General features: G+C 43.3%; 1 protein-coding gene across 1 annotated transcript in view; it reads left to right on the top strand.

The window, feature by feature from the left end:
- The first annotated feature begins 11,251 nt into the window (after window positions 1-11,251).
- Window positions 11,252-16,736, top strand: part of ppp1r42 (protein phosphatase 1, regulatory subunit 42) — a 54,346-nt gene continuing 48,861 nt past the window's right edge. Inside the window, exons 1-2 of the mRNA XM_078217091.1 lie at window positions 11,252-11,383; window positions 13,148-13,314. Coding sequence (XP_078073217.1) covers window positions 11,252-11,383; window positions 13,148-13,314 — 299 coding nt within the window. The remainder of the gene's footprint in view (window positions 11,384-13,147; window positions 13,315-16,736) is intronic.

Genomic DNA, 16,736 nt, shown 5'->3' with positions numbered 1-16,736 from the left:
ACCGTGTACTATAACCATAGATGAAGGAGATTGTCAACGAAACGAAGGAGATTGTCATCGACTTCAGAAAGTGTAAAGGAGAACATGCCCCTGTCTACATCAACAGGGACGAAGTAGAAAGGGTCGAGAGCTTCAGGTTTTTAGGTGTCCAGATCATCAACAACCTGTCCTGGTCCCCCCATGCCGACACTATAGTTAAGAAAACACACCAACGCCTCTACTTTCTCAGAAGACTAAGGAAATTTGGCACGTCAGCTACGACTCTCACCAACCTTTACAGATGCACCATAGAAAGCATTCTTTCTGGTTGTATCACAGCATGGTATGGCTCCTGCTCTGCCCAAGACCGCAAGGAACTACAAAAGGTCGTGAATGTAGCCCAATCCATCACATAAACCAGCCTCCCATCCATTGACTCTGTCTACACTTCCCGCTGCCTCGGCAAAGCAGCCAGCATAATTAAGGACCCCACGCACCCCAGACATTCTCTCTTTCACCTTCTTCCGTCAGGAAAAGGATACAAAAGTCTGAGGCCACCGACTCAAGAACAGCTTCTTCCCTGCTACTGTCAGATTTTTGAATGGACCTACCTCGCATTAAGTTGATTTTTCTCTACACCCCTAGCTATGACTGTAACATTACTTTCTGCACTCTCATTTCCTTCTCTATGAATGGTATGCTTTGCCTGTATAGCGCGCAAGAAACAATACTTTTCACTGTATGTTAATACATGTGACAATAAGTCAAATCAAATATGAACTGGTTACTTTGTCATACACTGCCAGGCAGTGTGTTCCAGATCCTAGCCACTTGCTATATTTTTTTCCCCCTCATGTTGATATTGGTTCTTTGGCCATTCACTTTAAATGAGTGTTCTGTTTCTCAACTTACTTGCCCTTGTATTGTAAGACTTCATTTATAAAGCCCAGGATCCTTATGCCCTTTTAACCAATTTCACAAACTGCCCTGCCATTTTCAATGATCCCTGCATTTAATCCAATAACCCTTTGCACTTTTAGAATTTCATCTTTTATTTTATATTGCCTCGCTTCATTCTTACTGCCAAAATATATCACTTCACATTTCTCTGCATTATATTTCATCTGCTATATATCTGTCCTTTCCACCAGCCTGTTTATGTCCTCTTGAAGACTATCACTATTCTCCTCACAGAACATAATACTTCCAATGTTTGTGTCAGCTGCAGATATTTAAATTGTATCTGGTGCACCCAAGTCAGCATGACAACCTACTGGTGTCACATAAAACAATGTTTACAGGAATGGTTGAGAAATTTCAATTATGAGGATAGATTGGAGAGGTTGGGACTGTTAACTGATTCAGTGATGAAACAACTTCGCTGTTTAAAATCTAGCTAACCTATAAAGTGGCAGGTCAAAATCCCTAACACCAAATTCTTGCACCGTGCTGATGATGACTTGGTATGGAGAGCTCAGCTTCGCTAAATTGGCTATGTGGTTCACATGGAGGATTCCCGCATATCAAAGGCAGTATTCTACTGCAAGCTGAGAATCAGAACCCGTACCATTGATACGCCATTTTGAAAGCCAATCTCGGAGCCTCTAGATTGATCCCCATTACATTGCAAAAAAAAAGAGCTGGTGTCCATGTCTAAAGGTCTTGGTCACCAAACACTCTCAGCATTTGAGGAGACTACAGAGAGTGCAGAGTTTGTATGTTCCTGTCAGGATTAAAGGCAAAGTAAATAGGAATAAGGAACCTTGGTTCTCGAGGGAGATTGTAACACTGATTAAGAGGAAGAGAGAGTTGTATGAAATGTACAGGCAGCAAGGAACAGATCAGATGCTCGAGGAGTATAAAAAGTACAAGAAGCTACTTAAGAGGGAAATCAGGAGGGCTAAAAGAAGACATGAGGTTGCTTTGGCAGACAGAGTGAAGGAAAATCCAAAGAGCTTCGATAGATATGTTAAGAGCAAAATGGTTTTTTTTGCATCCGTATTTACTGAGGAAACGGGCATGGAGTCTACGGAAATAGGGCAAACAGGTAGGGAGGTCATGGAGCCCTTACAGATTAAAGGGGAGGAGGTGCTCGCTGTCTTGAGGCAAATCAGAGTGGATAAATCCCCAGGACCGGACAGGGTATTCCCACGGACCTTGAGGGAAGCTAGTGTTGAACTTGCAGGGGCCCTGGCAGACATATTTAAAATGTCAGTATTCATGGGGGAGGTGCCAGATGATTGGAGGGTGGCTCATGTTGTTCCGTTGTTTAAAAATGGTTCCAAAAGAAATCCGGGAAATTATAGCCAGTAAGTTTGACGTCGGTGGTGGGCAAGTTATTGGAAGGTGTGATAAGGGATAGGATCTACAAATATTTGGATAGACAGGGACTTATTAGGGAGAGTCAACATGGCTTTGTGCGTGGTAGGTCATGTTTGACCAATCTATTAGAGTTTTTCGAGGAGGTTACCAGGAAAGTGAATGAAGGGAAGGCGGTGGATGTTGTCTACCTGGATTTCAGCAAGGCCTTTGACAAGGTCCCTCATGGGAGGTTAGTTAGGAAGGTTCAGTCGCTAGGTATACATGGGGAGGTAGTAAATTGGATTAGACACTGGCTCACTGGAAGAAGCCAGAGAGTGGTTGTGGAGGATTGCTTCTCTGAGTGAAGGCCTGTGACTAGTGGTGTGCCGCAGGGATCGGTGTTGGGTCCATTGTTGTTTGTCATCTATATCAATGATCTGGATGATGTGGTAAATTGGATCAGCAAGTTTGCTGATGATACAAAGATTGGAGGTGTAGTGGACAGTGAGGAAGTTTTTCAAAGCTTGCAGAGGGATTTGGACCAACTAGAAAAATGGGCTGAAAAATGGCAAATGAAATTTAACGCAGACAAGTGTGAGATATTGTACATTGGAAGGACAAACCAAAGTAGAACGTACAGGGTAAATGGTAGGACTCTGAAGAGTGCAGTTGAACAGAGGGATCTGGGAATACAGGTACAGAGTTCCCTAAAAGTGACGTCACAGGTGGATAGGGTCGTAAAGAGTGCCTTTGGTACATTGGCCTTTATAAATCGGAGTATCGAGTATAAAAGTTGGAGTTTTATGGTAAGGTTATATAAGGCATTGGTGAGGCCGAATTTGGAGTATTGTGTACAGTTTTGGTCACCTAGTTACAGGAAGGATGTAAATAAGGTTGAAAGAGTGCAGAGAAGGTTCACAAGGATGTTGCCGGGACTTGAGAAGCTGAGTTACAGAGAGAGATTGAATAGGTTGGGACTTTATTCCCTGGAGCGTAGAAGATTGAGGGGAGATTTGATAGAGGTGTATAAGATTTTGATGGGTATAGATAGAGTGAATGCAAGCAGGCTTTTTCTGCTGAGGCTAGGGGAGAAAAAAACCCAGAGGGCATGGGTTAAGGGTGAAAGGAGAAAAGTTTAAAGGGAATATTAGGGGGGGGGCTTCTTCACGCAGAGAGTGGTGGGAGTGTGGAATGAGCTGCCGAATAAAGTCGTAAATGCGGGTTCACTTTTAAAGTTTAAGAAAAACTTGGACGGGTTCATGGATGAGAGGGGTGCGGAGGGATATGGTCCAAGTGCAGGTCAGTGGGACTAGGCAAAAAATGGTTCGGCACAGACAAGAAGGGCCAAAAGGCCTGTTTCTGAGCTGTGATTTTCTATGGTTTTCTATGGTTCTATAAGTGAGCATGCTGCAAAGTCGATGCCGCAACCACGCCAATGACTTTGTTTCTAATATTTGCAACCTGCAAATCAAGACTAGGCTTAATATCATACATGCAGATGACATTAAACTAGGCGGCGAACAATTTGTCTTTTTGCTGAAGACTGATCAAGCAATAGCTAGGAGAATCCATCATCCTCATATTGTCTCCGGACCACCTCACTGTATGCCTTGCCAACAATTATTGCTTAATTGCTTCCTTTGATTCGCAGTGTTACAGGTTTTGGAAATAAGAATGCATTTATTGTTGTTCATTCACTTCTAGAGTCCGAGATCAACGGTGAATGAAGTGAGCAGTACGAGAAGGTGAAAACTATTATTTGTAGTTATAGATCCTATTAGAATGGTGCGGTGTACTCGTAGTATTCAAAATTACCCCTACTTGAGGTTTCATTCTCTTTCTGGTGTAGCTCTGAGGCGAGTGAAGTTGAAGGACTTTCAGGATCTTCCTGACCCGCTGAGCGCGGGGCGGGAAGAACATGGCGCTTCACTGGAAAACAAAATGGTGGCACCCGTTTCCATAGCAACCGCCGATGCGTCGGCCACGAGCTTCCAAACAGCCAGTGTTCGAAACGGCCGCGGCGTCTGGCAGCTTTCCAACTGTACTGTCAGCAAAGGGAAGAGCAAACTTAAACATAATTTCACCTTTTTGTTAAAGTGAATGTTCAATCCTTTATTCAATTTGTTTTAAGTCAGTACGGGGCGAATCCCTTCCCTGATCTGGTTAACGAGCAGCTCCAATGTTCGGTGGAAGTGCCCAGGCTCCAGGAAGCTGTGTATCCACAACTGGTAGTTTCTTCGCTTTCAGCCTCGTGTTATGAAAATATTGCGGGAAGTAAAGCCGCCTCCGGGCAAACTCTGTGAAACGGCCTCAAGCAGCTTTGCACCGGCAGCCAGGTATGTTGATGTGACCTACTTCCTAACCTAATTTGCCCCAGTTAACGAGTCCCCCCTTCCCAGCAACCCTCCCACCTTCCCAGCACACCCCCCCCCACCTTCCCAGCACACCCCCCCCCCCACCTTCCCAGGAACCCCCCCCCCCACCTTCCCAGCAACCCCCCCCACCTTCCCAGCAACCCCCCCACACCTTCCCAGTGCACCCCCCCCTTCCCAGCACAACCCCCCCCTTCCCAGCACAACCCCCCCTTCCCAGCACAACCCCCTTCCCAGCACCCCCCTTCCCCCCTTCCCAGCACCCCCCTTCCCAGCACCCCCCTTCCCAGCACCCCCCTTCCCAGCACCCCCCTTCCCGGCACCCCCCCTTCCCGGCACCCCCCTTCCCAGCACCCCCCCTTCCGGGGCGCCCCCTCCCCCCTCCCGGGCCGCTCTCCCCCCCCCCCTCCCGGGCCGCTCTCTCCCCCCCCCCCCTCCCGGGGCGCTCCCCCCCCCCCCCCCCCGGGGCGCTCTCTCTTCCCCCCCCCCCCCCCCCCCCCGGGGCGCTCTCTCTCTTCCCCCCCCCCTCCCGGGGCACTCTCCCCCCCCCCACCCTCCCGGGGCACTCTCCCCCCCCTCCCCTCCCGGGGCACTCTCCCCCCCCTCCCCTCCCGGGGCACTCTCCCCCCCTCCCCTCCCGGGGCACTCTCCCCCCCCTCCCCTCCCGGGGCACTCTCCCCCCCTCCCCTCCCGGGGCACTCTCCCCCCCCCCCCTACCGGGGCACCCCCCCCCCCCCGGGGCACGCCCCCCCCCCCCCTGTCCTGGCCCCCCCCCTCCGCCCTGGGGTGCCCTCCCCGTCCTGGGGTTTCCCCCCCCCTCCCCATCCTGGGGTGGCCCCCCCTCCCCGTCAGTTATTTACTGTGCATTCAAGATAAAATAATGTGGAGTTGTAGACTGTGGGTTGGATGCAAACAACTCAGGTTTATTAACCAGCTGTTAACTCTACAAAGGCTTGAACTAGACTGAGGCAAAGAGAAGCAGCAGATGTCACAAACTATAGATTGTTGAAGTAACCATGCAACAACCCAACATCCCGAAGTGGATAACATCCCTCCCCCTTTCATTCTAAGGTCCCATAACAACAAATAACCAGTCTCACAACTCCAGGTTAACGTCCAACAGGTTTATTTGCAATCACGGAGTACTGCTCCTTCATCAGGTGAGTAATGTTGTGAGACTTCTTACTGTGCCCGCCCTCGTCCAATGCCGGCATCTCCACATCATACCAAATAACAATAGTACTTTCACATCGTCGTCAAAACATATATATTAGGGCAGACAATGAGTCATAACACAGTAATAATAGCTCGGAAAGACGATCTGTGACTGGGGGACGTCTGTTCCGCACTGGTTGCCTGCACACATAAGGGATTTGGTTCTTCTTGACCTCACAGTTACTCTCTGGATCATCAGATGATTTCTCTACCTTGGAAGGTGTAACAGTTTCTCTTGCAGAAGGAAGACTAGTAGCAGCAAGGGATTCTTTGGCAATCTTGGTTTCTGCTGATTGACCAGAAGTCGCAATTTCTGGTGCTATGGATGGCAGTTCGTCTTGAGATGGTTCTGACATACATGGTACTGGCTGGCATATTGATGCATGCAACTAACAACTGATCTGCATGTCATCCCCACACTAGCTCATCTTCAGTTTGTATTGTATAGGAGATGGGGCCGGTTTGAGTCAACACAGTTGCAGGAACCCACTTCTCATTGCTGATATAGCTGCGTGCTAAAATCTGCTCTCCTTGTCGAAATAAGAGTCTTATGGAATTACAAAGAACAATACAGCACAGGAACAGGCCCTTCGGCCCTCCAAGCCCGCGCCGCTCCCTGGTCCAAACTAGACCATTCTTTTGTATCCCTCCATTCCCACTCCGTTCATGTGGCTATCTAGATACGTCTTAAACGTTCCCAGTGTGTCCGCCTCCACCACCTTGCCCGGCAGCGCATTCCAGGCCCCCACCACCCTCTGTGTAAAATACGTCCTTCTGATATCCGTGTTAAACCTCCCCCCCCTCACCTTGAACCTATGACCCCTCGTGAACGTCACCACCGATCTGGGAAAAAGCTTCCCACCGTTCACCCTATCCATGCCTTTCATAATTTTATACACCTCATAATTTTATACACCTCTATTACCTCTCTAAAGCCTCCACGTCCTTCTGGTAGTGCGGCGACCAGAACTGGACGCAGTATTCCAAATGCGGCCGAACTAACGTTCTATACAACTGCAACATCAGACCCCAACTTTTATACTCTATGCCCTGTCTTATAAAGGCAAGCATGCCATATGCCTTATTCACTACCTTCTCCACCTGTGACGTCACCTTCAAGGACCTTCAAGGAATTACCTGCTCTTCTTAAGAGTTGTGACCGTGGATTATGTTCAACTATCCTGGATGTCTCCTGTGGTAAAAGTAGATCAAGTGTTGTCCTCAGCTTGCTCTTCAGTAGTAGGAAAGCTGGGGAACTCTTGAGTGGTCATGTGTGTGGTGTTGTGATATGTCGCCAAGACACTGTTTAGATGGTGATTTAATGAACCTTGGTCATTTGAGGCTTTCAGTGAATGCTTCGAGGACTGGGCAAACCTTTCGGCTAATCCATTCGTAGATGGGTGGTATGGTGCTGATTTTATATGTTGCTTACCACTCATCTTTAGATAGTCTTCAAATTCCTGAGCTGTGCATTGTGGTCTAATATAACTCACAATTGGTTCTTCTTTCCCAGCTTTGGAAATAATCTCATTGAGCTTTTTGATTGTTTGTTCCACAGTTGTTGACTTCATTAGGACAACTTCAGGCCACTTGGAGTGTGCATCTATGACAACCATGAATATGTGCCTTTTGTATGGACCTACGAAGTTAATGTGTAGATGTTGCCAGGGCATTTTAGACCACTCCCCTGGATGCAATTGGGACAATGATGGTGCGTTCCTCATCCACGCATATGACTGGCACAGTCCTGCTTTTTCCTCGATCTGGGCATCAAGTCTTGGCCACCAGAAATGGCTTGTCGCAAATTGTTTCATGCAAACTATACCTTGGTGTCCTTTACGTAATTGTTCCAAAACTCTGTCGCAAGTTTGGAGCAATTATTACCTTCATTCCTCCATATCAGGCCTCCGCCCTGTACTGCTAACTCGATTTTCTGAAAACATATGGCTTTAATTTGGGATGCGTTGCCGCTATTATCCCTTTTACACCATTTCCAGTACCTTTCCCATCACACGATTATTTGTGGTCTGTCATTGGACCTGAGCTTCAATCACTGGGAAATATTTTATCTGTGAAAAATAGAAGATATTGGAAACACTACTGAGTGGTACTTGACCAGCAGGCAAAGGCACGCGGGCAAAATCATCAGCATCGGCATGGCTCTTTGACTGGCAGTGCTGGATCGCACAGGAATGTGCTGATAATATTAAAGACCATTGTTGAAGTCTACTTGCAGCGAGGGATGGAATACCCTTATGTGGCCCAAAAATAGTTGTTAAGGGACAATGGTCTGTCAGCAATGTAAAGTGACTACCATCAACACCGCAAACGAGCAATGTAAAGTGACAACCATAGAGGTATTGGGGAAAATGTCTGCACACCAAAGATAATAATCAGTGCCTCCTTCTCCAACTGGGAGCAATTTCCTTCTGCACTTGTTAAGGCATGCTACGCAAAAGCTATTGGTCTTCCTTCCCCTGAAGGTAGTCTGTGTGACGCTACCGCTGCAACTCCGTACAGTGATGCATTACAAGCAAGTTGTAGTGGTAATTTCAGTTTGAAATATACCAACATTTCTGACTTCTTTAGAGCTTCTTCAACTGATTGATCTGCTTTTTCGTATCTAGTATCTATTGCTGTGCTTTTTGTGTGCATGAAGTGGGTGACCTGATTCCTTGGAAAAACTAAGTAATTTGAAAAATTAAATCTCACAAAGGCAAAATCCTTCCATTTTAATGCATACGAAGATTTATTAAAACATATAGAACTAATATAGACAGACAAGACCATGAAACAACGGCCAAAGGGAGACCTTCAGATTGCCAAGCGGTACAGAGTACCATAAGCCTTCCAAAGATCTCATCTTTGTGCCAAAATTCAACACACTTATACCCTTCTTTCTGATCTAAGCCTTCCCTCCCTACTAATTAGTTTAATTCGATTTCATTGCATTTAAAATTATCAGTCTTTATCATGTCAAATGTCTCAATCAATTACAATATGCCACCCGATATAGTGAAATTTTACTGGTCCATCCCAATATCTGATTCCCACCTATTCCTACTTATTGGCATGAATCCATTTCCTTTACGCTTTGTATCTAGGGATGCTACTCCTTGTCTACCTTATCAGTGGCATGTCGCCAAGGCATAGACAGCGCCAACTTCGGGCCCTGAAGATTGACGCTATTACATGCCTGGACAACATGTGTCCCATTGTTCTAAATTTAATGTGTTTCTTAACTCTACCTAATTTGAAACATTGTATTTTTTTTACTAACAAAGTTATGAGTTTCTGAATTTGTAGTTTTCTGTATAATTCACATTTCTTGACTGGAACTGGGATTTAAAAATGTTTAAATCACATTACTACATTCTTTTTAATTTAAACATTAAACTTTCCACATTTAAAATGATGATTCATTTTAAAAATATTAAGTTTAAAATTATTACATTCCATAAAACTTTTCATTATCAGTTAATAACATGCACACATAATCAAATATTCCAAATTCAATGTTGTATTGTTTGTTCTTGAAACATTATGTTACTTGTTAAGCAAATCTTAAACATTCAAATTCCATAACTGCCGCTTCTGTATTTCACAGATATATTAAATTGTAGTTAATACATATTATTTAAAAAATGATTTCTCAGTTGAATATACTTCACACACAGAGTCATAATATATAATTTCACTTCAGTTAAATGCATTCACATATGATTAAAATAATGGTAATATCCAACTTTGAGTAAAAATCATTTTAACTCTTTACTTACTATTCTAGCTAATTTCATATCCCCCTCTACAATGCACAACAAATTATGCAATTGTTTCAGGAGGGTTGCTAGATTCGGAACAAATTTCCCATAATTAATTAATTAATCCTCGGAATGATCTTAACTGTGTTAAATTCTTTGGTTTTGGGGCTTCCATGATAGCTTCCATCTTCTTAGGTGCCTTGTGTAAACCCTTGCCATCAATCATATGACCTAAATATTGTACTGACATTTGACAGAAGTCACACTCCTCTTTCCTGACATGAAGACCATGCATCTGAAAATGTTTCAATGTAGCTTCTAGGTTACATAAGTGTTCCTGTTCGTTGCTTCCAGTGATCAATATGTTGTCAAGGTAACATTGTACCCCCTGCAGACTGCTTAAAATCTGGTCTATGGACTGTTGGAACAAAGCGGGTGCTGACATTATACAAAAAGGTATAGTGGAATAGGCCTTTGTATTATAATGGTGAGCAGACATTGTGATTCATTTGCAGGTAGGCCTGCAATAGGTCAGTTTTGCTGAATTTCTGCCCTCTTGAAAGGTCGTCAAAAAATCCTCAATCAAAGGTAGCGGGTATTTTAAAGGCAGTTACTCTTGCCTTTCCTCTGGCTTCATCTCCAGGCTATGAAGGAGTCTGTAGCCAAATGGTGGAATGTAACTTTAGCACCAGTGAGTGGAGGGTGACTTATTGGCACTTTTGATGACATAAATAGTCTGTTCTTTGTAGATCTGAACATGAGATAAAGTGGATGACTCCCCCCCCCGTGTTACTTTCCTCACCGTCTGACATAAGCCCAATCTAGCAATTATATCCTTCATTACTCTGCCAGCTCAATCAGTGGTCGTTCCAACCCTTTGTAAAGTCAGTGCCCTTGTTTCTTTCCATGCTCTGTCCAAAAACATGTTAGACTCAAAACTACCGATTTGTCAGTTTCTGTGGACTTTGGGATGATGGGTGATAATTGTTTTACTTGAAACCATAAGACTTGAATCAGTGTGCAGATTCCCTCCTCTCTCAATCTCAGGTATTGCGTTAGAATGTGAAACCTCAGGACCCCTGAATGTCTTATGATGCTTCCCAAACTATTTTTCAATGTGACCCCATTTTAATACGTGCACATTAACCCATTCATGGTGGTCAACCAAAGGAAAACAGCAATAAAGCAGCATAGTAGCATTCAGTATACAATTATTATAATTTGCATTTATAGGTTAACATTATAATGCATCATATGAATCCAAAAATCTGTGTTTTTAAAGTACTTTCCAACCCTTAATTAACAAGCTGACAGTGATAGATGTGTGTTTTTCATTGGTCATCAAACTCATGTAAATGAGAAGTAACCTAGACATAGAACAATTGCCCCACTGACTCTACTGAAACGTTATTCCTTTCACCCTGTGCCATCCATTGGTTTTACTGTGGAGAAACTAAAATCAGCCTTACTATGTTCAAGAGGTACTTGTATTCTCATATATTTTTATTTGTATAATTGCCTGTTAAATTCATTCCACAGGTTAATTTAATTATTTTCTGGAAATAGCCAAGCTCTCAAAGACAACACCACGTGAAATACCTTTAAATCAAGTTCTGTTACGTTATGGGTCGACTTACAGTGGATCTAATTGCTAAAAGTAGTGTCCATGTAAAGAACAGAAGAGATGAGCCATTGGAACAATACCTAAAAAAACTGACTCATCTAAATTTTTCAAACAAGAATATTGATGAAATCGTAAGTTCATTTAATTGATTGAAGCCAAGTCATAGTCCCTGATTTTTGCTGCTTGTATAACTCTTTAAAATATATCCTAGGGATTTGAATCTCTCTGTGCCATCTCACTCATTGCCCTATGCTTGCTCTGTCCTCTGCTTCACAGCTGTTCAGCCATTGGAAACAGTTTATCTTTATCTATTCTATCCAATCTCTCCCAAATTTTAAACATTTCTATCAGTCTTTTAGCTTTCTGTGCTGTCAGGAGAACAACCTCAACTTCTTCGGCCTATCCATGTAACTGTAATCCCTCATTCTTGGAACCATTCTAGTAAGTGCCTTCTGTAATCTCTCCAAAACTATTACATAATTCCTAAAGTTTGGTACCCAGAAATGGACAGAATATGCTAATTGGGGCTGGACTAGTGTTTTATGTAGGTTTAGCATTACAATCCAGTTTTCATGCTTTATGCCTCAATTTATAGAGCCCAGGATCCCACATGCTTTATTATCTGCATTGTTAATCACCCTTGCGTGTGTTTGTTCTTGCACTCCTTTTTAAATTGGATCATTTAGCTTTTATCATTTCTTCACCTTCTTCCCAGCAAAATATATTACTTCACACTGCAATGCCATTTGTCTGCCCATTCCTGTCAGCCTGTCCATGTCCTTTTGAAGTAACTTAATACCTTATTCACTCTTTATTGCACTTCCAAGTATGTGTCATCTTCTAATTTTGAATTTTTTTTACACCCAAGTCCAAGCCATTAATAAATACAGTATAAAAAACAGCAGTGCTCCTAGAACTAAACCTAGGGGAAGAGCACTGTATTCCTCTCTCCTGTCTTAGAAAAACAATTATTCACCATAACTCTGTTTCCCAACACTAAGCTAATTTTGTATCGATGCTGCTACCTAACCCTAACCTGGCTGGCTGTAGGATTCGCATTCTAATCAGTATTCTGCAACTTGATTTTGTGTCTGTTTGCACTGTTTGAGAGCACATTTCCATTCCATCTGACGAAGGAGCAGTGCTCCAAAAGCTTATGGTATTTGCTACCAAATAAACCTGTTGGACTTTAACCTGGTGTTGTGAGACTTCTTACTGCCCATTTTGGCCAGCAGAGACACAATGGGCTGAACAGCCTCTTCTTGCGCAACAACCTTTCTATGGTTTTTTTTGTTTTTTATCCTATTAGCTTCAATTTGCTAGCAAAATTATTATCTGGTACTTTATTAAACACCTTTTGAAAGACCATAAACAGATTGACCACACTGCCCGCACCTGCCTTCTCTTTTTTCTGAAATCATATTGGTCAAACGCAATTTGTCATAGAATCATAGAAGTATCATAGATACTTGTCCTTCACAGATCCATACTGGTTCTCCTTTATTAGTCCCTGCTTGCCCAAATGGCTGTTAATTTTCTTCCATATTATTTGGGGGATTCACCTGTTCACCGGTCCTGTTCGCTGCTGGCAGGATACCTGATGTCCTGCTGAATTATGATGCGTCATATGAAACAATGTTCTTTAAGCTATATTGTTTCACAATGTCAAAGATCTATGACGTACCTAAGAAAGTTATCAAATGCAAATGCGACAACCGCTTACCTTTAGAGATTGGAGAGTCCGAGGATCAAAGAGTAGCTCCTCTCCAAGAGGGAGGTGCTGATTCTCTACCTGTAATAGCTTCTGATTTCCACAGTGATGTGATTAAAAGTGAAAGTACAGTTTATATATGCTGAGTTTTTTTTCTAAAGCTATGCTTTTTCTTTTGTTTCAGGATGACCTCTCTATATGCAAGAACCTGTCTGTCATATATTTATATGACAACAACATCACACAGATTCATAATTTAGATTTTGCCTTCAATCTCACCCATCTGTACCTGCAGAATAATAATATAACACACATTGCAAATCTGTCCTCATTACAAAACCTCTCTAAATTGTAAGTTAATCATGACTTTTATTTTTAAAGTGGAATTTGAAAGCAAAAATATAATGAGAATAATGGATTGTACCATTAGCTCAAGTAAGAAATAATTTGCATATATATTGTGCCTTTAATCACCTTGACGTGTCCTGTTTAATTATTTTTGAAGTACAGTCATTGTATTAATATGGGGAAATGTTGAAACCAGTTTACACAGACAGGTTTTACTGACAGTGCTGATACAAATGACCAAATAGTGATTGCAGATGAAGAAATGCTAGCTGGGACACCACAACACCTCTGTTCGTTGTCTTCAAAAATAGATGGGATCTGAAAGGACAGAAGGCACTTCCTTTTAATGTTTCATTTGGATGCTAGCACCTCTGACAGTGTAACACTCCCTCAACTTCCTCCATTTTGCACTGGTGGGGAGAAGGCGGGGGAGGAGCGACTGAGACTTTTGCCTGGATTTTCCCCTTGGAGTTGGGAGCCATGTGTTGAGCCATTTCCCAACAATTGTTTTCCTGACTTATAGAAGTCAGAGAACTTTCACAAGATTTTGGGCTAAGGAAATTCAGCATGTCCACTATGACTCTGATCAATTTTTACAGATGCACCCATAGAAAGCATCCTTTCCAGGTATATCATGGCTTGGTATGGCTCCTACTCTGACCAAAACGGCAAGCAACTACAAAGGGTTGTGAACATAGCCCAGTCCATCGTGCAAACCAGCCTCCCATCCATTGACTCTGTCTACACTTCCCACTGCCTCAGAAAAGCAGCCAGCATAATCAAGGACACCACGCACCCTGGACATACTCTCTTCCACCGTCTTCTGTCAGAAAAATGATACTAAAGTATGAGATCATGTATCAACCGACTCAAGAACAGCTTCTTCCCTGCTGCCATCAGACCTTTGAATAGACCTACCTTATATTAAGTTGGTCCTCCTTGACACCCTAGCTCTGACTGTAATACTATATTCTGCACCCTCTCCTTTCCTCTTCCCCTATGTAATCTATGAATGGTATGCTTTGTAAAGCGCGCAAGAAACAATACTTTTCACTGTATCTGATTGTATGTGGCAATAATAAATCAAATCAGTTGGTGTCAGGCCAGAATTGGGAATGCTGCCTCCTGAAGCAGATATGAGATGGCAACAGAGGCGAGGTGGGCTTGTTAGAAGCCTGCCTTAATTTGCTGGGACATCATCCCAGCCCTGTACATGGTTGTTAGGCTCCCCAGCCCTCACGCCTATCCCAGCATTCCTCACCACCTGTCCAGTCCCATGTCCACTTCATGTCCCTTCATATTTCCATGCCTCTCTATAGCTCCATGACCCCTCAGCAGCCTCTTATATTACCCCCATGTGCCTTCCATGTCCCCATACATCCTTCAAACTCACTCTATCTATATCCAGTATGTACAGAACCAGTCAGCAACATAATAAAAATGGGAAGTCTTTGAAATGTTCCTGAAACTGACAAAATAAGCAAACAAGCCTTGAAAATCTCTTTTGAAAAATCTGTTCCTCTTACAACCTCATAAAAGTGTCAATCAAAATTCTGTAAACATTGCCTAATGGTCTGAATGTTTTAGTCAGACTTGAAGCTAAGCTAAACATTCATAATGAGGCATTTGAATAAAAAACATATCTGGTCATCTGTTGAAACAACTGTCAGATGGTTTCATTATGAATGCTTGACTGAGCTCCAAGAATGGTTGAAAGAGGTGGTGAGTATGTAGAGCTGTGTATCATCAACTTGCACGCAGAACCGTACATTTTTTCTTTGGATAATGTTGCTGAGGGGAAGAATGTAGATGGTTAATAGGAGCAGGTTGAAGGTAAATCCCTGCATGACTTTAAAATTACAGTGTAGATGTTAATCCCTAGATAGTTGTCTTTCTGACATTTAGGACTGGGTTTTCGTGGTGTTGGTCGAACTACATGGACTTTAACAAATGGTGGACAGGACCTGGACGGGCAAGTTCCATCCCCATTTCTAACAGATCCAGTTTTTGCAGGCAGGGGGAAGGGAACATGGTATGATTCACACAAGAGGGAAATCTGAACTCGGAAGGGCCATTTGAACCTCAAACTCAAAGAGCCCCTATTTTGGCTGTTCCAAGGCCATAACTCACAGTATAGGAGTCACAAATTGATGGAGTAGATAGAAATACTCATTAAGAGTGGATAAGGTCTGTTTAAAGTGTCATGATCTGAAGTTTTTAAAATCACCCCTCCTTAAACATGAAAAAAAACAGTTGAAGCTGTTAGTGGGAGTTAACACTGTTGGGTTGCTTTGATTGACAACCATATGCATTTGAATGAAACATTATCATCTGTTCATGCAGTTTTGATGAATTTCTGTTATGACTGATCTCGAGGGCTATTATTGTATTATCATAAATACTTCGGTGAGTTTCAAAAGCTGCAATTATTTCAGCAGAATGTTCTGACTTCATAGTTTGGCTGTTTAAAAATGCTATTAAAGAGATTAATTGTTTTTAATATAGGGTATGAATAGAAGTTTGTTTTTATAAGAGATTAACCTGGCATTGGTGGCACAGTGGTTAGCGCTGCTGCCTCACAATGCCAGGGACTCGGGTTCAATTCCTGACTTGGGTCACTGTGTGGACTTTGTATGTTCTCCCTGTGCCTGCGTGGGTTTCTTCGGGTGCTCCGGTTTCCTCCCACAGCCTGAAAGACGTGCTGGTTAGGTGCGTTGACCCGAACAGGCGCCAAATGTGACGACTAAGGGAATTTCACAGTAACTTCATTGCAGTGTTAATGTAAGCCTTACTTGTGACTAATAAATTAACTTTAACCCCTTGAAAATATGTAAAAGCTTTAAATGGGTTTCATGATTGTAAGTGTTTTTCATTATCAAGTGTATATGAGTGAGAGCCACATTAGGTTGTTCAAAGTTTTTTAAAAAACGTAATCTCCACGTGGCTCCTGAGGTCTGCCATAGTGGATACTGGGTGAATTGCGATGGAGGTGGCATGGGGTATGTGGTGGCACGAGGTAGATGACAGTCATGTGGGTAGGTAGGGAACACGAGTTGTCATGAAGGATATGATAAAATATGGAGTTGGGTGGAGGAGCCATGGGGAGGATGAGAGGGCATATGGGGGTAGGTGGGGCAGCATGTGTTGGCATGGAAGGTCCAGGAGGGGTAGGTGGGTGGGGCTTTTGAGGGTAGAGGGCCTAATATCCTCTAAAACAACTGGGGCAAAGTCCCAGAGATCTGAGGCAGGTCTTCCAACAGCCCAGCTTGACTGTCACCCTCTCCCATGTTTATCTCAATTCTGCGTCCAGGGTGGCTGGAGCAAATTCTATCCCGCTCCCTTATCCCCGGTCTGAAAATTAGGGGTAATGAGGCTCTTTGGCTCTTTAAATGGAGGATGCTCTATCAAGTTGGGAAATTTACTGA

Source organism: Mustelus asterias, chromosome 7, assembly GCF_964213995.1.
Source record: "Mustelus asterias chromosome 7, sMusAst1.hap1.1, whole genome shotgun sequence".
Lineage (NCBI taxonomy): Eukaryota > Metazoa > Chordata > Chondrichthyes > Carcharhiniformes > Triakidae > Mustelus > Mustelus asterias.
This window is presented reverse-complemented; position numbering and strand designations above follow the sequence as displayed.